The sequence below is a fragment of the Maylandia zebra genome, linkage group LG23, assembly GCF_041146795.1.
Source record: "Maylandia zebra isolate NMK-2024a linkage group LG23, Mzebra_GT3a, whole genome shotgun sequence".
NCBI classification, from domain to species: Eukaryota; Metazoa; Chordata; class Actinopteri; order Cichliformes; family Cichlidae; genus Maylandia; species Maylandia zebra.
Genome location: NC_135188.1, coordinates 21,591,970 through 21,618,259, shown reverse-complemented (window position 1 = coordinate 21,618,259; position 26,290 = coordinate 21,591,970). Strand labels below are relative to the sequence as shown.

Sequence of the window (26,290 nt, the reverse complement as noted above, 5' to 3'; positions counted from 1 at the left end):
GGACTTCCTTGGACTGAAGCCTTATGAACCCAGACGTGAAGCACGGCAGAGGTCACCTCTGCCGTGCTTCACGTCTGGGTTCATGAATTCACCTCAAGCCACTTGGCACGAGACTTCCTCGCTATGGAGGTCCAGACTTATGATCATCTCATTACTGAGTTTCAGTTCTGGGTTTGTGAAGTTGTCTTACATCATTTGATAATGGACGTTCCAGGCAGGAGCCAAGAGGGCTGTTTTTGAAAAACCACCTGCACCTGTGGTTTCAGCTTTTTGTCCTGCCTCCTGCACGCTCTCCACATGTAACACGTTCATTTCTATTTCCAGTGTGAGGATGCATCGAGACAGGATTTCTGGAAACCACCAGTTCATGTGTGAAAGTGTCTAAAGACGTCATAATTTATTTCTGCTGCACCAACAAAGATTTACCAAACTGTGAACTTGGCCCTACAACATGAGTATGCGTACCCAGTTATGTTTCACCACTGCTTGTGTTACGTCCCAGCAGCAGCAGTAGTAGAGTGGACCTTTACCAAACAGAAATCTTAGGCCTGCCTAAGACTGAGAAGTCTTTGGTTGATTGGACTGAATCACCCAGATGATCGTTTGTTTGGCTTTCTGACATCACCAATGAGTGATGAAGGCCTTTAGCTGCTACTCTTTTACCCATCCTGCTTTGTGCTGTGTGACTGCAGTGCTGAACCTCTTTCAGACATTCAACAGGAGCATTTTCAAATGTTTGATCGCTCTGAATGCAACAGTTTTAGGACAGAAAGACACAAATCTGTGAAGCTGAATCATCAACAGGAGCAAACAAAAAAGCGGCAGAAAGGTTTCAGGAGAAAAGTTTTTTTTCTCTCTCTCTTATTGCAAATGGTAAACCCTGCGGCTCATTTTTCACACTCTGAGAGCACATTAATAAGAAGAGAGGCAGCAGAGACGTTAATGAAGCGGCGGGCGGGCGACCGGTCGGCAGGCGCGGGGTTAACGGCTGTAATTAGAGAGAGAAATGGATGACACGGACTCAGCGGTTAATTAGCAGCGACTCTGACGGCCTCTGGCTTCTTTCGCGTCCACCTGAGTTTCACTTTGAGTGGGTCTGATCAGATTCTGCCGCTCAGGCTCGGTTTACAGGGTTACAGGTTTGCTCTCTGACTGATGACGACGAAGAGCTGGGAAATCTGTCGTCCGCTTTACGATTGTTTAATGATTCACAGCTTAACCAAAGCCTGAAGCAGACATTTAGCAATCAAAGTCACAGAAATAAAAATATGTCAAGGTGAGGTAGATAGACTGCATGTTAGTGCAGAAAACTTCATGTACTGAGATGGAGCCCAGATGTTAAACACTTCATTTTCAAACTCCTGATTCTGGATTTCAGAGACGTTCTCTTCAGTGTTGACCCGCCCACAGGTGACCAACCATGCTGTGATATGAGGCTGAATCCAGAGCTAACCTGACGATGGTTTGAGGTGGAATGAATGTGACGAAATAAGGCGTTTGATTGCTTTGTTTTGATCCTGGATGCAGATTTTAACAATAAAAGCCCTGCTAATGATTTAAGGCAGGGGTGGGCAATTCCAGGCCCCAAGGGCCAGTGTCCTGCAGGTTTTAGATCTCACCTTGGGTCAACACACCTGAATCACATGATTAGTTCGTTACCAGGCCTCTGGAGAACTGCAGGAGCTCATTTAGCCATTTAAATCAGCTGTGTTGGTTCAAGGATACATCTAAAACCTGTAGGGACACCGGCCCTCGAGGCCTGGAGTTTCCCACCCCTGATTTAAGGGCATTTCATATGTAATTTTTAGCTTGTAGTCATCACATCAGGTGACATGATCACCTCTTAACCTGCTTGTTTCATATCTCCCGCAGATCTTTGGCTCATATATGAACTTTTCTGTACGGAAACAGAAGTTAAGCTGAAAAAGAGGCAGCGTCGCCTCATTTCAGGGGAACTAAGAGTATTTATTACATCTCTTAATTTCATGCTTTTGCATTTATTTTTAATAAATAAACTCAAAACAGACAAAAATGTTGTAAAGGATATAAGAAAGTATCATCGGCTTCTTCTTCAAATCAGGTTGAAATAGTTTAACGCTCAGTGCAGTTCATCTATGGGGACTACTTTCTGTGGCAGATGAAGTCCCTGTAAAGTGCAGCGTGTGTGTGTGTCTGTGTGTGATGAGACAGCATGTCCAGAGAAGGAACAGACACAAGTCTTCATCCATCATCTGTGGGCAGTCATTGCTGAGTGTGTCCTGCAGGGGGCAGTGCAGCAGCAGCAGCAGAGGCTCGCTGTGTCGAGCACAGGAAACAGTCGAATCCTCAGAGGAGCGAAACACTGCAGACTTTTAATTGTAAGAGAAGAAGAGCTGCAGTGTGTGTGTGTGTGTGTGTGTGTGTGTGTGTGTGTGTGTGTGTGTGTGTGTGTGTGTGTGCGGTCGGCCCAGGAGGAAGCTTTCCACACTAAACGCTGCCTTATTATCCTCTTAATTATTCCACTCTGTGTGTGTGTGTGTGTGTCTGTGTGTGTGTGCGTGTGTGAGACACTGTCTCCTTGTATTCTTCTCGTCATTATCCCAAATTAATCAGTTTTCTAATCACCCAGCAGAACGATGCAGCAGCCTGCAGCTCTGAGTACGTGCGTGTGTTTGTGTTAGTGGGTATTTATATTTTTACTGTGTGTGTGTGTTTGTGGGTTTAAATTTGAGTCCGCTTTAACTGCAGTGTGTCGGTCAGATGTGTGACAGATGGCTCAAGTGGGGTTGTCAGCTAAGAAGGTTGGTGGTTTGATTCCTGGCTGTTGAGCAAGATGCTGAACCCTGAGTAGCCCCGATGTGTGTCAATGTGTGGATGTTATGTTAAACGTGTTTATGGGAAGAAAAAGGCGCTCATATAAATGTGTGTGTGTTTGTGTGTGTGTGTGAATGACGCTTGTAGTAGGAGTAGAAAAGCACAACATAAGTATAATTTACCATTTAGAGACAGAGAAGAAGACACACGAGCGTGAAACAGCAATGGGGACTTTATCATTACTATTATTTCTAACATTACTATTATTATTATTATTATTATTATTATTATTATTATTATCGTTGTTGTTATCATGGGTTTATATGGGGTAGGGGCACCTTTTGGCTTGTCTTTGGACACACCCCTGTCTATACGTTATGGTGTGTATGTAAATGTTTATCTTATTGTGTGAGCTACAATCGTGCTGCCGTCGAGCTGATTCCCAGTATCACCTGTTGGTTCACCTGTTTACAAAATAAAAGCCTGCACACAAACAGGAAGTTGGTGAACAAATAATGTCTGAAACCTACTTGCATTAAATTTGTATAGTTTTTTATTTTATTTGTTTATTTGTTTTATTTTATTTGTTGCTTTGTTTTAATGTAGTTGTTAACTTAAACCAGTTGAGACGTCATCTTATCACCAGGAAGTTTCATTTATACAAAAATAATACTTCAAAATTATTTACACATTATTTAAAAATCAATCACACAGGAAAAATACTTTACATTATATATTATATTAAAAACCTTAAATAAAAAAACCCTACGTAGCAGATTTTCTTAAATGCTGAAGGTTTTGAATGGACTTTGGTGGGAGATGTTTGTGCTCTACATACACTTTTCTTCACCGTATTCTTACTTTTGTGAAATATCTGTTATTGATTGATTGATTTAAAACAGCAGTGTAATAGCTGTTATTGGAGGCTGATCGATGCATTTATTTATTGATCGATTCTGCAAACTTTCTTCTTGTTCTCTGATTTAAATGACATTTTGCACGCATGTCGATGGAGGGGGAGGTCACACTTTATGATGGAGCTGATGTTTCTGAGCGTATCGATTGTGCTTTAGTGACCTTCGCTGCGCTTTCAGACGCCATCAATCGCGGCCGGTTGGCCCAGTGGTCGAGATGGGGGCGGGGCTTTAATTACCCAATGCTCATATTCGGCCTAGTAGTCAGCTGGGGCGTCATGGCGACAGGCAGAAGCTTGCAGTGCAGAAATGCTGATTGGCACTGATTTGACTTGATTTGTGTGTGTGTGTGTGTGTGTGTGTGTGTGTGTGTGTGTGTGTGTGTGTGTGTGTGTGTGTTAAATGTAATAGAGGCTTTGATGAGTCGCAGCGGCGGCACCGAGATGAGGAAGTTGCATGAATGACCACAACACTTAGCATTAAACATAATTGGCCCGCTTGTTGTAATGACGTTTTTTGAGCTAGGGAGGGGTGAGGAAGAGGAGGAGGAAGGTTTCATTCTGTATTTTATGCCGTTAAACCATCATTTTACTTTATTTCAACCCACCGAAGCTTTGATGAACCTGAAATTTTAACACATAAGAATATCATCGTGTATGATTATATATGGATACTTGTAAGAATCTAATTAGTTAATGATCCAACAGATCCAATAATAATCACATGTGAACTGTAGCTGGTTCATTTTGGGCATTTTAGCTGAAAAAAGTTACTTTTAACAGTTTGACAGCTTTTATATTTTTATTTAAAAAAATCAATTCTAACAATTTTGTAGCAAAAGTTTCACATTCAAGTTAAACATTTAGGTTCCCTGATGTGGTTTTATTAAAAAATTGGACCAAAGTGTCTAAGTAATGTCAGGAAGTAGCTAAAATGTTTCTCATAAATGCTGCAAACCTATGTTTGTATGTTTAAAGAGGTTATTTTGTTCTACTAAAATTGATTTACCCTCATTAAAAACCAAACAGTATTCACATCTGAGAGAGAACCTGTCAGTTTTTGACATTTCAGCTTCTCTAGTTCAGATGTTTCACCTCCTGAGTTTGGTTATATTGAAACATTGGACCAGTCAGTACTAGAAAAACCTGCCAAAAGATTAAAAACCTTTGTGTTTAAACTGCATGTCGTCTTTTAACCAGAATTACTTAACTTTCATAAAATGCAGAATTACATTCACACCTTTGCTGGAACCTGTTTATGCTTCTGCATTTTAGCTCTAAAAATTACACAAAACCATTTGGACATTAATCATATAAGAAACCATTTTAAACTCCAAGTTTTTTCTAGCATGATGAAACTATTCCTAAATATAATAAGATTTTGTAAATGATGCTGTTAATAAAAAAATAAAATTGGTTAAAATTTTTAGCATTTTTTTAATTAAAACTGTTAAATTTTAGCGCAAATCTGAGTTGAAATGATGTTGAATCAACTGTGCTGTGATCTGTAGTCGTCTTTGTTTTCTGCTGGGCTTCAGTGTGTGTGTATATGCATGTGTGTGTGTTTAACATGTTTAACATGTAATTTGCTGTAATGGGAAGTGAAGCCTGGTCCAGTCAGAGAGGGGCGGGGCAAGGGGGGGTGACCTCTGTGTGAGGGATCGAGGGGGGAGGAGCACAAGGGTGACAGCCCTGCACTCCCTCGTCCATCAGCGCACTAATTTAATTAGCCTAATTACACCGACGTGAACCCCAACACACACACACACACACACACACGCGCGGGTCCTCCTCCTCTTCTCCTTCTTCTTCTTTTTGGTCCATGTCAGAGTGCAGACTGAGGATGCTTCGTTAGCGCTCACTAACGAGCTTTAATGACCACACACGCTCTGTCAAACAGTCACTCAGAAACATTCCTGCGATATAAAAATCACATCCAGTGTGTAAATATTCACACACTGACACCACAAACACACTAATCTGCAAATAGCCGACTGCACAGTTTTTATTTTTGGGTTATACTAGAGTAGCTTATCTTACACTGGACCTTTATGCAGCTCCTGTCATCCAAACAACAGCAGACGTGCTGCACATCAGATTTGAAAATTCAGGGTTTATAAAAGTAGAGAGTAAACCAAAAATTACATTTACACGCGTGTCCACGGTGCCTTTGAAACAAATGGATTTAAACCTTTGCAAAAACGGCATTAAAAAAGTCTCCCACCCGAGCTCAAGTCATCTGGATTTGAACATTAATGGTTTCTTCCTTTGGCTGTTCTTAAATAGTTAAAGTACTCCTGAATAAAGCTTTACTTCTAACAAACACATAAACATGAACAGATAATTTTGTCATTTGACAAACATCAAACCAAAGTCAATTTCCTGTTTTGATACTTTAGGAAAACTGATCTGGATTCATACTAGAATTTCCTGGCTTTTTCCTCCAACCATGATCCACCGTTCCAACAAGTTTCGTGACATTTGGCTCAGCATTTTCTTTTTTCTTTTTTTAATGTGACCTTGAAGCACCACACGTTCAGATAGCACACCTGCAGCAGCTGCGGTGTTTGACTTTAACATGTAAAGAGTGAAACGCTGCAGTCAGCTCCGCCCCCCTCCCCTTCATCTTTATGTGTGAGCTGGCGGTGCAGCCCCGTCATAAATCTGATCAAAGGGGAGACGTTTCCATTAGAAGAAATGGCAGCTTCTCAGAGCAGAACTGAGATTGATGGATAAAGTTAAATTGCATTAACCGTGCAGTTTAAATATTTAGCGCAGCCTTATCATAACTGTTCTTAACACTTAAAGTAATATACAGCCTGCCAGGTGCAGGACGGACACGCTGACATGCATGTGAGAGGCTCAGTCCTCTGTGACTTTCTCACTCTGGGATTCAAACTTTGTTCTGATCAGGGCCAAAAGTCTAACTGGAGCTACATTAACTGACCACTGGTCACTATCAGTACATCGTTACCAGCGAAAACTCCAAAAAATGGTGTTAGTAAAAGCTGGAGATGTTTCGTTTTTGGACTGTTGCTCAAACAAAACAAGAAATTTAAAGATGTTAAATGATCCAACACTTGAATGATCTATTTACTTTACCCTTGTCAAAAAAAAAAAAATCTGTTGGGATGGATTTATTAATTAGATGAACATGAATATTGGACGATCTTTAGCCGCCATGAGCCTATCAAAAGTGAAACCACATCCAGGAACGTGTCCCTGTATACCAATAATAACTGAAATAAGTAGTAGGAATTACTAATGAGTGTTTTGCCATTATAAATATTATGTAGCAAGGAAGTGCAAATGTTTAAATTTGTTAGAACGGATGCTAAAAAAGTGTTTATCCTTCCTTTATGTCAGCACAAACTCCACTGGAGAACAGAGCTAGTATTCGTCCACTGATTTTGCAGTGTTAGTTAGCACGTTGATGTTGTTTTCATTGTGCAGCTGATACGAAACCAGAAGAAAACAAAAATGTGTTGGTGAAGAAGAAGAAGAAGAAGAAGAGTCATTCACATAAAGACAACAGTGAAAATCTCTGGTGATATGAGATGATTTGAGAACTTCAAAATCATTTCACACGTTCCAGAAACTGATCAAAATCAGATAAAGTGAAGCTGAGCTAGACCAGGGCTGTCAAGCTCATTTTTACAAAGGGACACACTTGAAAGGCAGGGGCAGGGATAGCTCAGTAGGTAAAGTGGTCGCCCCATGATCGGAAGGTCGGCGGTTCGAATCCACTTAACGGCTACCCTGAGGTACCCCTGAGCAAGGTACCGTCCCTACACACTGCTCCCCGGGCGCCTGCTTAGTGGGCTGCCCACTGCTTCACTGAGTGAATGGGTCAAATGCAGAGAAAAACAAGTAATTTCCCCATGGGGATCAATAAAGTATCCATTATTATTAAAAAAAAAAAGAAAGGCAGGAGATCCGTCCATCCATCCAGGAGTCTACAAGTCCATCCCCACTGTCCTGGATGATGTTGCATATCCCAAAAGGGCCTCAGTAAACGAACAGTCGTTTATCCATTAAACAATTTAATCAAACAATAATCTACTGCCAACATAATCAATCTTTAATTTTCTTTTTCTTAAAGGCATGAAAATGAAAATCAGATTACTGTGGGTATTTTCAATACAATAGTAAAGATAAAAGGATCTTGACCTTTTGTAGTCTACATGCAACATACAGATGAGGCCTCTAGTATGACATGAATCGACATAAAATATAAAAATGGCAACTCTGCAATTTTTTAAAACCTAAATTGATCATTAGGCTGGATTAAATCTGCCACATGGCTGGATTTGGCCCCCAGGCGTTGAGTATGACAGATGTGATGTAGACTGTACTTTGTTGTAATTCCAGTCTGCACCACAAGATAACAACTGATACGATATGTAACCTTTATTATGCAAGATACACACACTGGTAAATGGGTGCCCCCTGGTGGTGAAAGTTTGTTAAATTTTGCAGAGGACAATTACAAAAGTGTTCTTATCAAGGAGAAACTGTTGGTGCGAATTCAGTAGAAAAATCCCGCAATCAGTGTCAGACCAAATGTGTCCAAGCTTCATCAAACAAGCTAATCACCGTCTCAGCATTAACGTTGATCCCGTGGAGCTAAAAGCAGCGATTTTTGATCAGACTCGCTCCCTTTCATCGTCTGTTTTTGTTCTGAATGGCTCCATCGTGCCGCAGAGGCTTCTTTTAAACACCTCCGAGTTTCTTCTCTCTCTTTGCTGCCCTTGGCTCGGCCCCGTGTCACCTGGAGGTAAATGTTTACGACTGGGTCCTCATTAACGAAGCCGGGGCCTTTAACGAGCCCAATTAAAACAATGGCTTCATCTGCGAGAGCATGAAACAGGCCAGTGTTTATTGGAACAGAGATAATGGAGTCACTAAAGTCTTAACTCTCTCCTGTCTCCTGTCCAACACTCGGCTCCACCAGCATATCATCAGACAGACACAACAGTTTGATCGCTCCGAGCTTTGGTGCTGACCTACTGGGACCAGATTTTAGTGTAATTATTTACGGAGGCTGGTGAGACTGACTGACTGAGCGCGCTGTGTGAACACCATTCAACCAAAGACCTTTACTGTTGTTTTCAGTTTGAAAGGACCAGGTTTTCCTCCAGGAGTTGTAAAGGACTGTTGTCAGAAAACAGAAGAAATTTCGAAAGATTTAATTAATACTAGAAAAACAAAAAGACGTGATACAAATAGACGATATTTAGGGGGAAATCTCTGAAATTTTGAAATATAATAATATAAGTACTACGCTATCCTATGTTTATTCCAACTTAATGTTTAACGTTTTCATTGATTTTGGGAGCTAATTATATATGTCAACATTAGATTGCTACTGTCAGCCTGCATATTAGAAAAACAGGAAGAGAACGTGAGAAATATACTGCTGAGGGCTAAACCAGCTGTAGCCACATACAGCCTCAGACACACAAGCCTAGAGACCAGTTAATAGCTCCATGGCGACCATGGGCGGCTAGAAAAAATTGTGCAGTCCCCAACAGGTTGGCAAGTAGTTGCTAGAGGTTGCTGGCATTGCAATTGCATCTACGGGTGACCAAACCAATCACAATCAGGTTTTTTGTGCAGCACTCTCTTTGAAACTGATTTCACCCGGCAACAGCCAACAATCAATTGCCAACTTAGCAACTAGTTGTTCACATGGAAGCAGCTACCGGTCTCTAGGACTATATATAAGCTATACTTTGCCTGCCACCAGTTAGCCCCTTTCAGTAGGTGTTTGAACTTATATCACCTTCTATAAAACCACCAGATTGCAACAAATAAAACAACCGTTTAAATTGAAAATTGCTAGCCTTCCAAAAACTTACTTTTAGTGGTGTAAATCAAACTTCTGCTGATTCTTGAGCTAAAAACACTTCATTGGATTGAAGAGAGGTAAACTTTTGTCATAATGTAGCAGTACTTTGTCCCCTCAGGGTGGTGCTCAGGACACCAGCTGATGTTGGTGAAGACGTTCAACATTATAAGTGAAAGAGTGCGGTTTAGTCTGACCACTGTATGATTTTAAATCATAAATCTGACATTGAAGCCCTCCACCACTCTCAACAGTGCCGAGCAGTCATTATTCTCCCATTAATATCCTAAAAGGTCCTCGTCAGTCAATGAAGAACCCTCCTCCCCCAGCCATTATGAGCAGCCAATCAGAGGAGAGAATGCTTGGATCTTCCCTGCCTCAACCTGACTTGAGTTGTACTGAGGATCATAAAAACATCAGTAGAAATGATGTTAAGAGACTCCATGTGGTTATAATGTGGAAGATGCCTAATTTAAAACAATGACAGAAGAATTAGGAATTCAAACAGACACGTTTGTTTCAGACGTATTCTGGGTTTTAATGGACAAAAGGTGATTTCCCCCCCCCCCCCCCCCCCCCCTTTTTTTTTTTTCTTCTAAATTAAAGTGAAAATGTAAATGGTGACTTTCACTGCCTTGTTTGTGGCTCCTGGGTTAAACCCTTAGCTGCTTTTAGACTGTAAAACGGCTCCTCTGAGCTTTATATACACTTTAATAAAACCACCAAACTGAGAGAGGGGCTGGTTACAGCTCAATAAAACCAGACACAGACGCTTTTTTCTTTTTTACATGATGCCAGACATGAACACACTTCACCCTGAGGATGTGATGATGACAGCAGGCAGTAGGTGGTGCTGATTTTTAAAACCTAAAAGGGGGACACCATGTTCCTCTTTGAGCACTGATATTTTCTTTTTGTAGTCACCTCACTGGTTGTTGGACCTCACTGAGTGTTTCGGTGTACTTTGGTCTGATTTGTGTGTGTTTTGTGTGTTGCAGTTGCCCAGAAGATCGTGGCCACCAGGAAGAAACAGCAGTTGTCCATCGGGCCTTGCAAGTCACTCCCCAACTCCCCGAGTCACTCGTCTGTCTGCGCCACACAAGTGTCAGCCGTCCACATCAGCCAGGTCAGAGGTCACACAGAGTCACATTTGCATTACATTGGTTTACAGTCATTACATAGCACTGCTGGTTCATCAGTCAGCTAAAGAGGCACCATGTCACATGTTGTCAGCTAGCCTCTTTGATTGTAGTTGAACACCTTCACTTTGTGCCATTGCACTAATTACATTATACAGAAGTTAGTATAATGGAGCTGATGAATCCTTCTTGTGATGGTTAATTTGTAACATTAGGTGTTACCATACCAGCCCATAGAGTTTGAATGAGTTAGCTGACCTGGTGAACTGTGTCTGAGCTGATGAAGGTCATGTGACGATATGAACAGCTGCTAAACGGGCTTTTTAGTTAGAGCCCTCTTCTCATCCCCAACCTGTCGCAACAGATACCCGAGCCTGGTTCTGCTGGAGGTTTCTTCTTGTTAAAATGGAGTTTTTCCTTTCCACCGTCACTAAGTTTTTGCTGAAAGTGGGCCATCTTACTGTTGGGGTTTCCTCTGGCTTGAGGAGACTGTTGTTGTGAATGAATTGATTTAACTAGATACTAAGGGCAATAAAATCTTGGTCTTGGCAGTAAATCACAGCCTATCTCTGCTGAAGCATGGTGAGATGAAGCTGAAAGCTCTGGAAAAAAAATCCTCAGTGGACCTTTAGTCTAAATGATCAATTAAACCAATCAGATTTTTCTGAAATAAAGAGACATTTGCACTCAGTGTTCATAGCTTTTAGCAAAGACGCCTATATCAAAAATCAAACACATTCCTGGAGAACATGAACAACAAACAAACTGCTCCAACATCTGCCTGAACCACACTGTGTGCAGCTCGAGCTTCAGGCCGTTAAACACTTCGATCCTCATCCTTCAGTCCTGCATCGATTTCTCATTAAAAAGCCATCGCTCAGCTCCCGCGTCCCCCAAGAGAGTGGCGTTTATCTCTCCGCTGTCCTTACAGACGGCCCTCTGTGCTCTCTCAGCTCTGTCTGATTACTGTCAAGTACTCCAGGAAACTGCACCTTAGCCATGACCCCCCATTTTCAAAACACTCTCAGATTTCACCCTAAAACAATATGACTCTGCTTCCTTCTCTCTCCTTTGATCTTTTCCTGCTTTTCTGCTCCTCCGTCCTTTCAGACGAGTAATGGTGGCGGCAGTTTGAGCGACTACTCGTCATCTGTGCCGTCAACACCGAGCACCAGCCAGAAGGAGCTCCGTATCGACGTCCCGCAGACCACCAACACGCCAACACCCGTCCGCAAGCAGTCTAAACGCCGCTCCAACCTCTTCACCGTGAGTCGCCATCAAACACGCAGCCCACAGAAGCCACGGAAAAAAATATTGCACCAGACTTCCGGTTTTGTAGTTATGGACATCATTTCTAATCTATCACAAAGCTTTTGCGTGTAAATTTATAAAAAGAGACTAAATATTAGGAATCTGTCCAGGTTCAAACGTTCCCACTCAATGTTCTCATTATTACGCCTGATTTTAAATCCAAGAACAGTTTTGAAATACCTGATTTTTCGCTATATGGGAGTCCCAGAAATAGTTTTAATAAAGCACGATTGCAGTTTGCTGCCCGTTTCAGTTTTGCAATGTTAACTGTAACAGCTAATTTAGTGTTAGTTTTAGTCATAGTCTTTTGTTAAAGCTAAATTGTTTTAGTTTTATATAGCATAAGATTATCATAGACTGCATCCAAAGTTGTTTTATGACTTCTGCTATAAAGTATAAAAGTCACAAAAGAGTATTATTTTCTCTGACATCAAATGTGAAACGTGTGCGTGTGTCTACTCTCTTGTTCCTCCCAAGCATTTGATTGTTACATTTTCATGATAAACCCGTGAGGCTTGGAAGCACCTGTAGATTAACCAAACTGCTTTGCGTGGTGACTTGATGGCTTGATGCACAAATGGCTTTTCTTTTTCTTTGTCTGTGGTATTGAGAAAGAACTTTACGTCCTCTTGACCTTATAAATGATCATGTTTACATGTTTTAAAACTCCCTAAAGTCGTGTAAAAAAGTCGCTCTTTCATTCTTTTTTTCTTTCCTACTGTAAAATCTTTCAGAGCTTCCAGTTTGAGCACATGAGATTCATCAGCTGTTGGAAAATAGCTGGTGTGAATATCTTCCACATTTTACTGAGCACGAACTGAAAGAGCAAAGTCACAGACTGAAAGTAAACTGTCACTGTATGCTGATGATGTGATGCTGTTTATTATAAAATTTCAATCAGTTCAAACACAGTCCAGTTTCAGGGACTCCAGCTATCTGAGGTAAAGCTTTGCAGCTACAGCTGCACCTAATAAAAAACACTTTAATTCAACTTAATACAATTTAAACAGGTAAGTTGTAAAGAAATTCACCCCCTATCCTGTATGATGGGGGAAATATATTTTTTGAGATCAAAACAGTTTCTGTAGCTGGCTTTTACAGCCATCATATATTTTGGGTGTAAAGTTGGGCATTTTAATATGTGAGTCTATGGGGACTGACTGGCTTTTTGAGCCAGCTTCTAGTGGACATCGAGTAGCAGCTTTTGGTACTTTTATGTCTAAGCCCAAGTTGGCCTTTGTTGTTTGATGACATGTTAAATGAATAATCAGTCAACTGGAATCAGTATATTTTTAGTAACTGAATCATCAGTTAGTCCCTTCTCTTTGAACTCTTCCAGGATTTTTTAGAGTTTTCTTGACTAAAGATGATTTAATCACTCTACATATCAGACATGTCTGCAGTAGCTGTTGACTTTTACTAAACTGATATGTTGTGGTTTTTGCCTGATGTGTTGATACTAACTCTTCTTATCTGGTCTTCTCCACAGTCGAGAAAGGCGAACGAGGCGGACAAGGACAAGAAGGGCCTGGAGGCTCGAGCCGACAGCATCGGCAGCGGGCGAGCCATCCCCATCAAACAGGTGAGACTTCCTGTCTACTCTGCTCGCTCACTCTGTGTGTTTGAAGCTTCGGCCTTGATTAACAGTGAAATCACACACTTGACATCAATTAGAGTGAGGGGCTCTCCTGGGTCCTCCAACCAGATCATTAGGAGAAGGAGAGGGACGGATTCGCCGTCACTCCTGTTTCTTCCTCCCCTCCCTCTGTTCATCCATTCATCTCCCGCTTCTCTTCTCCCTTCAAAGCCGCTTCCTTTTCTCTGGACTTCTTCTCCTTCCTGAGCTGCTTGATCGCGCCGTTTTAAAGGAATGAAAGAAGGAGAGGAAAGAGGCGACCGTCTCCACTGCGAAACGTCCCTGCTGCGACAGCGAGGAGAGCACCTGAAGTGGCTCTTAATTTGTTGCAAACAAGCTCCCCTTGTGTGGAGCAGCAGAGAGTGAGGAGGGGGTCTCCTGACGAGCAAATCAGGCAATTAGCGAGCTCTAATCGTGGCCTCTCGAGTCGCTGCCGCGGCCTCGTTTGTACTCTCCTAATGAACAAATCGCATCTCTGATTAGGCGCCGCCTCGACAGGAGAGAGCGAGAGAGGGGCTGCTGTTTGTGTTCGGGGTCGGCGTTTAAGAAACGAGCCCGCTGTGATCGCACAGCGGCGTCGACAGTAATTGCAGCAGAACGTGTGAAAATCCCTCTTCAGCTCCCAGTGGCTTCAATTGCATTTTCGTCGTCTTATTCTTTTTCTTCTTCTGTGGTGGTAATGCAGCGGTGGATCTCAGCGGGCTGTTTGAGCGCCAGAAAGACGTTACATTATGTTGTTAATCATCTGAAAATGGAGCTCAGCTGAAACGTGCCAGGTTTCATTTTTAAACGAGCACCTCATTACGTTCACACAGATTATTCTGCTGCTTTAGTCTATGCTGTGTTCAGGTCATGTGGGAATTATGACTTCTGCTAAATCACTGGTTACTTCATTCCAAATTAAATTTATTTTACTTATCTCTGGTTTTTCAGTATTTTAATGTCAATCAGCTGTTGTGTTTCCAGTATCCTCACTAAGACGTTATTCTACAGTAATTATCTGAGATCATAACAGTACTAACTATGTGTGTGCTATCAGAGGATCATATAACTGGTTTAAAACATAATAGTGGCTATATACTGTGAGGGAAAAACTCAATTAAAAAAACAAAAACTCAAAGATTAACAACAAATTAGATTTTCTCACTATGTCAACTTTTTTTAAGCATCTTAAAAATTTAGGAAACAATTATATTCTCTTGACTTAATTCCAATTCAGTTCAAAATTAAAAAAATTTATGGAACAAAAACATGAAAAAAAGATAATTTACTCAAATTAAAATTGAAGTGTCAGCGAGAAAATGTATAAATGTATAATTTTTGGTGAAATAAAAAAATAAAAAGGTGTCGCCAGCACCCTTTTATTTTAAATAAATAATAATAATAACTAAAATAACTCTCGAAGCATTAGAGAAATTTAAAATCTGAATATTGAGATTTTTTGAGATTATTTCATTTCTTCTGGATGCTTGATGTCGATCCAGAAATATTAACATGTAGTGAACACATGAAACTACAGATTTCATCAGGTGAAAAATGTTTCTGTTCGCCTCACATCCTAACCTCACAGTCAGAGGACCACTGTTCGTTATCCAAATTCATGCTAATAAAGCTGGACGCAGACTCCGCCTCCTCCAGAGCAGAGTGAGAAGAGGAGGAGGAGGCGCTGCGAGGCTGAGCGCAGAGCTTCCTCCTGTTGTATTTTTTGGAAGTGGACGTTAATTGATTTGATGGTTCCCTGTGGCCGCTCTCGCCTCGTCTCCTGCCTGCTCCTCAGTGTCGACACTGGCTCAACACACCGCTGACCTGCTGCCTCATTACACCGCGTGTGTTTTAAATGCACAGTGTGTGTGTTAGGAAAGAGGCTGCTTTTCACATTCAAGGTTCAACTACCTTTTCCCCATTATCGCTCCATTTGCACTCCATTTTACTCTCTGTATGTGTGTCTGCATCTGTGTGTGTGTGTGTGTGTGTGTGTGTCATTAGCATCGTACTCACACTTGTTTTTAATGAGACTCTCTCCCTCACCTTTTAGTCTCGAAGCACGAACCCATTATTTTCTCATCCAGGTGTTTTACTAAACTTATTTTATTTGCTTGCACCTTGAAATGTTCAGTATTAAAAAAAGCTCATAAAAAGAGAAAATAAACAGGCTACATTAAATTAAACTGCACTGAAATTAAAAATAAAACAAAATTAAATTAAACTACCATCTATTGACCTGAAATGTGCAAAAATTGGCAAATTGTGTGTAACTAGTAGAAGCCACTATTCAAATTTGGCATCTTTACCCATAGAAGGCGCCTTGCTGACTCTACAAATTTTCATGACAAAAAAAATAAAAACATTTCTAAATTAAAAAAAAACAAAACAGTAGCTTTTATCTTAATAACCCAGAGGTGTGGATTCACCCATTGCTTTATAAAACCTCAATTATGACTATGACCATGTTGATGCCTGATTAGCGAGCTCTATTCATAAACTATATAGACACAGGAACAGATGATAGTTAGTGAGTTGTTAGTAATTAACTTGTTTACTAAAATGCTACGAATAACTGCATTAAAAATCTCCTGAAAGGTACAGACTGAGCATAAGCTATTACTATATGCTGATGATGTAATTCTATTTATTACAAAACTACACACAACAATCCAAACACAGTAAAATTAACCCCCTTTGCAGCCATTATGAATAGAATACAAGACATTTTTTGTAACAAGCTGTAATGTTTATTTGTGCTGTCGAGTTAGATATTTGAACATGGTGATTGCCTCAGTTTTGGAGCCAACCCCTAGTGGACATTAAGGAAAGGGCAATTTCTGGTGCTTAATTTCTTTTTTCTTTTTTTTTCTTTTTTTTTTTTGGAGGTTTAAGCTTCATCTTTAAGAAAGAAGCAGTTCACACCATTCAAATTGCTGGTAAAAATTATACAACATCTCTTTCACTGGCTGTGATAACTTTTCCTACTTTAAATTAAATTTGTCAGGGACATTTTCAGTCTGAAATCTTTCTGCAAAACCCATCTTGATCTCATGACCACTAAACTGGCCTCTGATTAACATTGTACTGTCGAGGTAGAAGGCAGCTGGCCTTAAAAAGCAGCATCAAGGTCCTCACTAAACAATGAAAATCTGAAATCGAAGCTTCATAATAAATGTTTCAATGAATAAACCTCTATTATGTTTGTTGCCCTGTCAATCAAACAGAAAGAGGGGGGGACTTTAATGTCTTCTTCTATAGAGTTTCTGTAGAATTAATTTCTGGAGTAGTAGCTGTCTTCTCACTGTCACCAGTCACCTTCTTCTTCTTTCCAGTTTATTAGTGTCACCTGTGTATGTGTTGTACCTGAATGTGTGTGTGCCTGAGCCACTTGTTGCCCGCCCTGATCTCATTAGAGCGACTCTCAGCGTGACACTCGACAACTCGAGGTGACGGCGGTTCACTTCTTAAAGGGGAACGCCTTCGTTAAGAGAGTCCAGAGCTCATTAAGACAACACACATACACGCACACACAGAGACAGAGGCCAGGTCACTGTGGCTGTAATGAGAACAGGGCGGATCTCGACTCTGACACTATTAGCCAAAACAAATTCACACAAACACGTAAACACGCTGGTCATGAGTAGCATTCACAGCAGCGAAGGTTTGTCTCTAGTTTTTCTTTTTCTTGTCTGGTTTTCAGTGTAAAAAAATGACACAAAGACTGTCAGTAAAAGTAAAGACACTTGGTTTGGTTTCATGAGACAAAGAAAACCGGCCCATTTTTTTCTGATTGATCCAGTGATTAGTCAGTTAATCAGGACACAGTAATTCTAAGACCTTCGGTTTCCTTTCTAGAAGTTTATCCTCCTTTCTGACACTTAGACTAAAACATATTAATGAACATCATGTTTTATTCAGTAAAACTTAAAAATAAAAACTGAGCCCCTTAACTGATCAGGAAAGGACAGAGATCAAGGCAGACGAGGGCTGTTTTCTTCTATACAACCAGAGGTCTTTAGGTTTAGGTTTCTGTTTTATACTCTCAGAGGTGTTGTTATGTGACGTAGCTTAAAAATGCTTCATTTAACAGACATGCTAGCATTAGCGTAAACAAAAACAACTCAGGGTTGCAATTGATCCCTGAAACTAAACAAACCCTCCATGAATCAAATATATTGCCCATTTTGAACATGTTTTTTCTTGGATAGTCAAATTTCCTGCTATGTTTAAGTGTACTGTAGCTGCTAGCTTCTTAAGCGTAGCTTGCTTGCTAACATGATCTCTGTCTAAATGTGATACAAAGCCACATAAGTGTTATGTCCCTGTTATACAATATAATGTTGTTGTTTCCACATTGGAAGATGGTGACAGCATCACTTCAGCTTTGCTTTTATTTTATTTCTTAATCAGTCAATTTATTTATTTATTTATGATCTCCGTACACCTCTTTGGCAGCAACAGTAAAGCGTGTGAGGTTACAACAACTGAGAGCTACATGACGGGCTGTAATGACACGAAAGTACGGCTTGTGCCAGCGGAAGTGACATCACTTTTATCATGCGGTGCTGTTTGTGAGGACAAGAAGGGTTATTGAGCTGCTGTCTAAAGCCGGAACAAGAGGACATATAAACTGTTCCTACTTCTTTACTTCTTTAAACCACCGAGGAGTAAACCACTTAAATATGTTTGCAAATGCAAGTGAAGCTCCAGAGTGGTGCGTTCAAATGTGGTATTATAACCTGGAAATTTTCCAATCCATCCGCTCACCATTGTGTAATGAATATTTGATTTAATAATGAACATGTTTATGCTAATGAACTCTCTGAGGGATTACATTCACGTCTGCCACCTGCACGATGAACCAAAGCAGGAAACACATGTGGTGTTGAAGCTGAAACCTCCTGCGAAGATGCTGCACTGCGACTCGAAGCCACAGAGGAAATGCTGGCTGTACCAACACCCGATTGGTCGTTTTTTTGTTTTTCTTCTTCTTCTTCTTCTTTTTTGAAGTGAGCGGATGCGTCCAGCTTTGTTTACAGAGGCTGTTGACGGCGCAGGGTTCCTCCGACATCTGCTCCACGCCACTAATTAGCCGATAATTACCGGAGAGAGAGGGAGAGGCTCGCTCATGTCTCTGTCAAGCGGCTGACCGAGGTGCTTTGAAAACCAACAATCTAACAAATTAATTTCCTTCGACACAGCAGCCGAGCCTCTGGGACCGGACACACTGGAGAGGTGCTCGTTGTTGGGGGTTTTTTTTCCCCTCTTTTTTTCTGTAAACCTTTATTTACTTTGGGAAGGTTCACTGAACTCACCTGAGAAATAGGGAGGACAAACACTGCCAAAATCAAAACAGAAACTTAAAATTCTTAAAACTTTATCTAATTGATTTTTGAATATTTCTCTGGATCCTTTTTATCTTACTTTATTCATGAGTTTCACAGGCCTCTGTCATCAGTATGATAATTACCTTGCTTAAAAACTCATGTAAACTTCAGGTAGGAAAGTATGGAGGACTGCAGGTGCCAAAATCAATAATAAATAATAATAAAAAATCACTCTATTAAATGCATCAAAATAATTAATGTAAATTAAAAGTTGATAAATTGATTATCCTAATTTAATTTGCCTTTACATTTATTTATATTCCTTTATTTATTTACTTTGTCATTTATCTAGTTATTAAGGAACAATAAGGGCATGCAAAGAAAAAGCAAACTGAAAGTAAAATGAAGTGAAATTAAAAAAAATAAGGAAAATGCCTGAACAGATATTGAAAAAAATAATAAATTGATAAATAAGTAATTATTTGTTCAGCTGAATTCCCAAATTACTATGTGTTAATTTGCATGGTTCTTTTGCTAGTGGCTCTAAAGCGGCCTGTTAGGACCACATGTTCACTAACTGTAACTCCCAGGGCTTCTTCTTTTTCTGCATTGCATTGCTAGCTACAAAGATTTGTGATGTGGACTGTATTAACATCTAAAATGATCTCTCAGAGAGAAAATTAGAAGCAACAGATAGCATTTTTCTTTGTGCGTTCATTTATGTTTATGCCAGCTACCTTCCGGTCAGTTGAATATGCGGATTCACTGCCATTTACTTGATGTGCTTCCTGTAAACAGAAATCCCTCTCCCCAGCAGTCTGTCTATCAGTATTTGACCTTTGTGCTGCATTTTGTAGTTTTAATCGTAACTCTGTTGTCATGTTGGTTGCCTCATCTATCTGATTGAGATTACCTTTTTGCACATCTGCAGATGAGTCTTCCAGACTTCCTAAGATATCTGGCTTGTTTGTTTTCCCACCTAGAGGAAACAGATGTGTAAAACTCATATTAGACCTCAGAACTCTCCAACCAGGACTTCAAACTAAGCTCCAAGTATGCAGCTAGAAATGTTACAACCTCCAAACAGATCTCTGACCTGTCCGACATCCCTACTTTAGCGCTGATGCTTTGTAGAAGAACTGTTAATAGATTCCCTGACCTCCACCGAGACGACCTCCTCCTGTAAATGAACATTTTGCATCTCCTCCTGAGCTCCACTTGGAGTCTGAAGTCTCAAGGCTTTTGGATGCTGTCGCCTTCTTCCTGCGAGGAGCTGATTAGTGTCGTGCTTGTAATTGCCTCTCGCGGGGTTGCAGACGAGCACGGGGCTGGGTGGTTTTGACAAGTCTACTCGTCCCCCCTCGGCGCTGGGCGCTTTGTAAGGAGTTAAATTGGATGGTTAATTCGGGTGTTATTTACCCTGTAATTCATTAGTTTCGCCCCGCCATTGGCAGCGGGCAGGCTGTAATTTCACGCTTCGCAATAAAAGATGTCTCATAATCTGCTTCATTTAGCAGCCAAAGAATTTAATGAAATTAACTGCAGCCCTAATTAAGACGGTGAATATTAAAGACCTGCTATCAAGGCTTTAACGAGGGTGACATGATCCGCCTTCCGCCGGATTGGAAAAATATCATTTCCCTGGGAAAGGTTGTCACCGCTCGGAGCCATTTTGGCCATGATGACATTTTTGTCATGCACACTAACCCCTGGAAATGAGATTTTTTGGGGGGTGGTGGCGGTGGGTGGAAGATGTGTTGGAGGGATGTCTCTCCCTTTTTAGTTTGAGAAATAATTAAAACAAGGAACACAGGCGTCAATCAAAGAGCATTTTTAGACTGTGCTCATTACGCCGCTGCGTGGCAGTCTCCATGGAGCAATCCCGAGTTTTTGTTTGGCACGGAGGTGTTGCTCTGAGCTCGCTGGAAGTGTCCCTGTGGTCGCTTTGTTGTTTCACACCGTATGAGAAAGTGTGTGTGTTTGGGTGTGTTGTTACACTTATTTGATGAAAAGCTGGACAAAAGTGCCCGGCGGTGACCTGAAGGGTTCTCGCAGAGGAAGAGGAGTCATGTTTCCTTCACATCCTGTCTCTCACCGAGCGTCGAGCCGAGCGAGGGGCGAGGTTTTTTATCCACTAATGAATTGAGACTGCTGAAGTAAGGTTTGGATAATTGAGTTTCTAATTAATTACCCAGAACTCTTATCAGATAAATCAGCCCCTCTTCAGCCCCCCTCTTCTTCTGTGGTGTTTTATTTGATCTGGTCTGCGTCTTGCTCCCCTGGGCTTGCCCTTCGCTGTCCTTGCCTCATCAACAGTGACCTTGTCATGGAGCCTGAAGCTGCTGCGTGGCTGTCAGTGTGTTTTGATGGTAGTTATGGGGTTTGCCCTCTGCTGTGGTGGTTTTTTAATGATTTTTACTGTTTACTTCGAGGCAACAAATCTTGTTTTTTTTAATTCCTGTCATCCTTTGTAGTGATCAGGTCAAGAACCACATGGAAAGAAATGAATCAAAAGAACTGGAGCTCCACCAGGGCCGTTCAGTTTCCTTTATTTGTTGTTTTAATCATGGAAAATAAATCTTAATAACTCTGCATCCAGAACACTCACAGTTTAATTTGATTTTAATCCTTAGTTTGCGAAGAAATAATCATAAATAGGGTCTTGGCTGAAAAATGAATATTCAATCAATTTTAAGTGCAAAAACACCAACCTGTGGACGAATCTGTGGGAACAAAGTAACAAGATGTAAACTCCATGTGGTGTCATTAATAGCCTCCCCACCCACATTTCTTATTTTATTTCACTTTTCACTGTCAAATAAAAGCCCAAAAATAATTACATTAACCTTTCTCAACACAAGAAAAAAACCTTGTCCACACTAAATGCAGGCACTTAACACCCTGTATGTCAATTCTCAAGCAAAACCCATCATAAATAATTTGACTTTTATTATCACATTTTTAACCTTTTGTCAGAAAAAGCAAAAAGGGCTTGTTTTTGTCAGGTATCAATGAGTGATGTTTGATTCATATTTAGTTTGAAAACCGGAAATACATTAATACATTGCAAGATGAGAGAAGGAGACAAAGAGAACAGTAATGGAAGACTACCTGCTAGCATGCTCACATTAGCTGTACACTTTCTAAAAACCAATCCCTGACGACGTTCAGACTAAGCCATTCAGGGAAATACCTGGAGGTTAAGCATCTGCAGACAGTTACCAGATAAGAATGCCAGTGGTTAATGTTGAAAGGTAGTTCAGGTTTATAGTTAGGATAGCTCCCTTTGGTGGTTTTAGAAGCAAGCCCAAATATGAAGAAACCCCAGGGTAAACCCACGACCTGCTGAAGAGTTTATATATCTTTTCTGGTCTGGGAATGCTATGGAATTTCCCAGAAGGAACTGGAAAGCGAGAAGCTTGAAAGAAGGATCTCTAAAAAATCTTTGATTAGCTTGCTGCCCAAGTTCAGATAAACCAAAGGCGATGGATATATGGAATTCCAGGAATTATAGTATTGGGAGCCACGAAGTTCAGTGGTTGGTAGAGCAAAATTACTTTTTGTGTTCTTACAGTTTAATTTTCCATCTTGGTAGCACAGATGTTTAGATGTTTTGTCGTTGTTTACACTTTAAGTGACAGTTGTCAGTGTCGCATCATATCTTGGAGGGTGAAAAAAGATTTGAGTTGTAAGAACTCAAAGGCAACATTGTCTTCAACAATTAGTAAAACTGCAAAAAAGTTCCTACATTCAAAAGAGCCTAATTCCAGGACCTAGTGATTGCACTTTCAAGTCATCCATAAAGACATGATCTTTAGTTTTGGACTGCCTTTGAAAAGTCCACCCGGATTTTCTGATTCGTTTTCTAATCTGTGACAAACGGCACCAGTCTACTCTAAACCACTGTGAAGAAGATCTACCTACTATGACCTGCAGCAGGGGGTCAAAGAGCTTTCAGTTGCTTCCCACAAAGAGGATATTTACCTGGAGTAAGTCAGACAGCATCGGCCCCTTTCCTTTATTTTCTCTTTTTGTCTTCTTGGAGATTAGAGGAGTGAACATTTCACACTCTGTCCTCTTGTCTGAGAGGATGATAGATGACCTGCAGACGCTGCTCAGGCTGGATCAGATGGCCACCACGATACAGAAGGGATCCCTTTCTCGTCACCCCCCTCGCACTCCTCTGTCGGCGGGGGGTGACACCTCTAATTTAGCCTCCTGCTCTCGAGGGACGTTGAAGAACAAAAGGGCCTTAGCTCCTTTGAGATCATCCTGTTCTGTGGAGGGTTTGTCCAGTGATATTGCCTGCCCCGTATCTCCTCCAAGATCCGCTGTCACACTCTTCAGGAGGCCCCGGTAGAGTCCATTGTCTGAGCAAAATAGGGGGGTGATTGAGTGATTAGAGAGTAGATTAGTCTGTATCAATAGGCAGGCAGCCTCCAAGAGGAGAAAAGTTTTCCTTCTAATTTGACTCACACAATGGAAGAAGGAATTATGGTTCATGTTACTGTTCATGTTCCTCAGTTTTAGCTTCAGACAAAGAGGTAAAAGTTGTGTCTTGTGAGCACACCTTTACGCCTCAGAAATCATTTTCTGTGCAATATGTTCGTCCTCGAACATGCCGGACATGTGACAGCTGTGGTCTTTAATCAGAGACCCTCAGGTACGAGCCTTTCCGATGCGTCGTCTAACGAATGACTTCATCTCTTGGCTTCCCCCGAGCTAGCGACCTTTTCTTAAGCATTACCCCACAATACTTCAACCGAGGCAAAGAAGTGAAGGTAGAGAGTGTCTCGGGGAGTTTTGTTTTTTGGGGGGTTGTCTGTCTACATCTATTTGTCTATCCATCCTTGTTTGCTTTCTTTCCGACTGAAACCCAACACAGACCCTTCATGCCCCTTTGTTTTGTTCTCCAGAGAAGAATCCTCATTGATGCCCTCGGACGTTTTCTGTTGCTTAACAAATGACTTCATCTTCCCGCTCCCTGGAGCTAGCGACCTTTTCCTAAGCACTACCCCACAATACTTCACCAGGGCGGAGAAGTGCCTCAGTCGGAGGGGAGAGAGTATATCTGAGGATGTATTTATCTCCCCACATCTATTTTCCAATGTGGAGACCTTGTGAGCTGTCATAGCTGCTCCCCCCTCTCCTCCTCCTGAAGGTAAAATAAGTGTGTCACTAAGCTCGGGGAGGTGAATAATGAAAGATATTACCCATCATGAGGATTTCAACGTGGCGTTCAATTAGCCTTCCTCTCGCACAAACTGATCGCTTGTCATCCTCAGGATGAATGGACAAAATTAATCCACTGACGTCTCCCTCCCCAAAACCCGGGTTTAGGTGAAGGTCTGTGAAAGATGTTGGTTCATCTCTCAGTTTCGTTTGGTGGTGATCAACCATCCACCTCTTAATGCTCCATTGTCTTGTTTCAATTTACTTTCTCTTTTGATCCTGTAGTGCAAAAATATTTCACTTTTTGTTTTAGGATTCAGGTAAAATCTTAAAATGTATTCAATTCAATTTTATTTATACAGCGCCAAATCACAACAGCAGTCGCCTCCAGGCACTTTATATTGTACAGTAGATCGTACAATAATAGATACAGAGAAAAACCCAACAATCATATGACCCCAATGAGCAAGGACTTTGGCGACAGTGGGAAGGAAAAACTCCCCTTTAACAAGAAGAAACCTCCAGCAGAACCAGGCTCAGGGAGGGGCGGGGCCATCTGCTGCGACCGGATGGGGTGAGAGAAGGAAGACAGGATGAAAGGCATGCTGTGGAAGAGAGACAGAGGTTAATAACAGATATGATTCAATGCAGAGAGGTCTATTAACACAAAATGTAGATGAAAGCAACATTTTTTCCCCACTGATTTTTAATTCTTTTCTTCTATTATGCAACCAAAACACATCAGAATACATTTTTGATGTCAGGCTGTGAAAATTAGGGGTGGGTTTTGATTATCGATTTATCCATTAAAATTGATTCTAGCTTGGATAACGTGATATCAATTCTTTAAAATCCTGAATCGATCTTTTAATATAAATTTATTTTGCCCGAAACGCCAGAATTTCAGGTTGAACCTCAAACAATTTACAACAACCACCAAACAGCTAAAACAGTAAATGAGAGCAGGTATTCTGCACAAAGACGTAAACACACAGCGCGGACCCGCCGACTAGGGCTGGGTATCGTCACTGATTCTAGAATCGATTCTATTCCGATTCACAAGGTCCTGAATCGATTCGATTCAATTCGATTCGATTCAATTCGATTTGAATCTGGGAAATTTTCCCTCAGACAGTCAGAAATATTATAATTATAATTTGTATCTATAAAAAGGAAGCTGAGCACGCAAGACTTTATCAAAGGTGTAAACGTCACAGCAGATGCCTTTGTGTCAAAGTAGCTGAAGATAAAACACAGAAAAACATGAAGGTGATTTTCCTGGCCTGGGATTTTATAAAAATATTCTGCAGTACATCAAAAACGAAAGAAAACCATTAATCAATTTATGAACATTACCTCTGAAGCTACAGAAGCTTATCTTGGACTTCAGGAAGGGCAGAGCAGACCCGGCCCCACTTTACATTCACGGGAGCTGTGTGGAGAGGGTACACTCCATGAGGTTTCTGGGCGTGCAGATATCTGATGACCTCTCCTGGACTGCAAATACTACAGCGGTGGTTAAAAAGGCCCAGCAGCGTCTCCACTTTCTGAGAGTGCTCAGGAGGAACAACCTGGAGGAGAGGCTGCTGGTGACATTTTACAGAGCCACCATAGAGAGCATCCTAACGTACGGCATAACTACATGGTATGCAGGGTGCTCAGCTGCAGACAGGAAAGTACTGCAGAGGGTCATCAACACAGCCCAGAAGATCACTGGCTGCTCTCTGCCCAGCCTGGAGGTCACTGCAAACTCTCGGTACCTCAGCAGAGCTGGCAATATCATCAAGGACTACTCTCACCCCAGCAACCAACTGTTTGAACTATTACCATCAGGCCAACGGTACAGGTCACATAAAACCAGGACAAACAGATTCAGGGATAGCCTCTTTCCCAGAGCTATCACCGTAGTAAATAAGCACAAAAACAATTGAACCTATTCCATACTGTCACTGTCATTATATTAATGCTGCTATCCTGTATATATTGTACATACTATTGTTTGAGTACTTACGATTGTTTTTTTTGTACTTTTTATATTTTACATTTATATTTATTATTGAAACTTGCACCAAGGGAGTGGCACTCCAATTTCGTTGTACTCTGTACAATGACAATAAAGGCTATTCTATTCTATTCTATTCTACAGCGGTTTTATTAGAGACACGG

At 41.1% G+C, this 26,290-nt stretch overlaps 1 protein-coding gene across 9 annotated transcripts in view; it reads left to right on the top strand.

The window, feature by feature from the left end:
* Positions 1-26,290, top strand: part of agap1 (ArfGAP with GTPase domain, ankyrin repeat and PH domain 1) — a 187,092-nt gene that overhangs the window by 99,353 nt on the left and 61,449 nt on the right. For all 9 annotated transcript variants that reach the window (XM_076880498.1, XM_076880500.1, XM_076880499.1 and 6 more), the window contains 3 exons: positions 10,553-10,680; positions 11,804-11,959; positions 13,494-13,586. In XM_076880498.1, the coding sequence (XP_076736613.1) occupies positions 10,553-10,680; positions 11,804-11,959; positions 13,494-13,586 (377 nt within the window). The remainder of the gene's footprint in view (positions 1-10,552; positions 10,681-11,803; positions 11,960-13,493; positions 13,587-26,290) is intronic.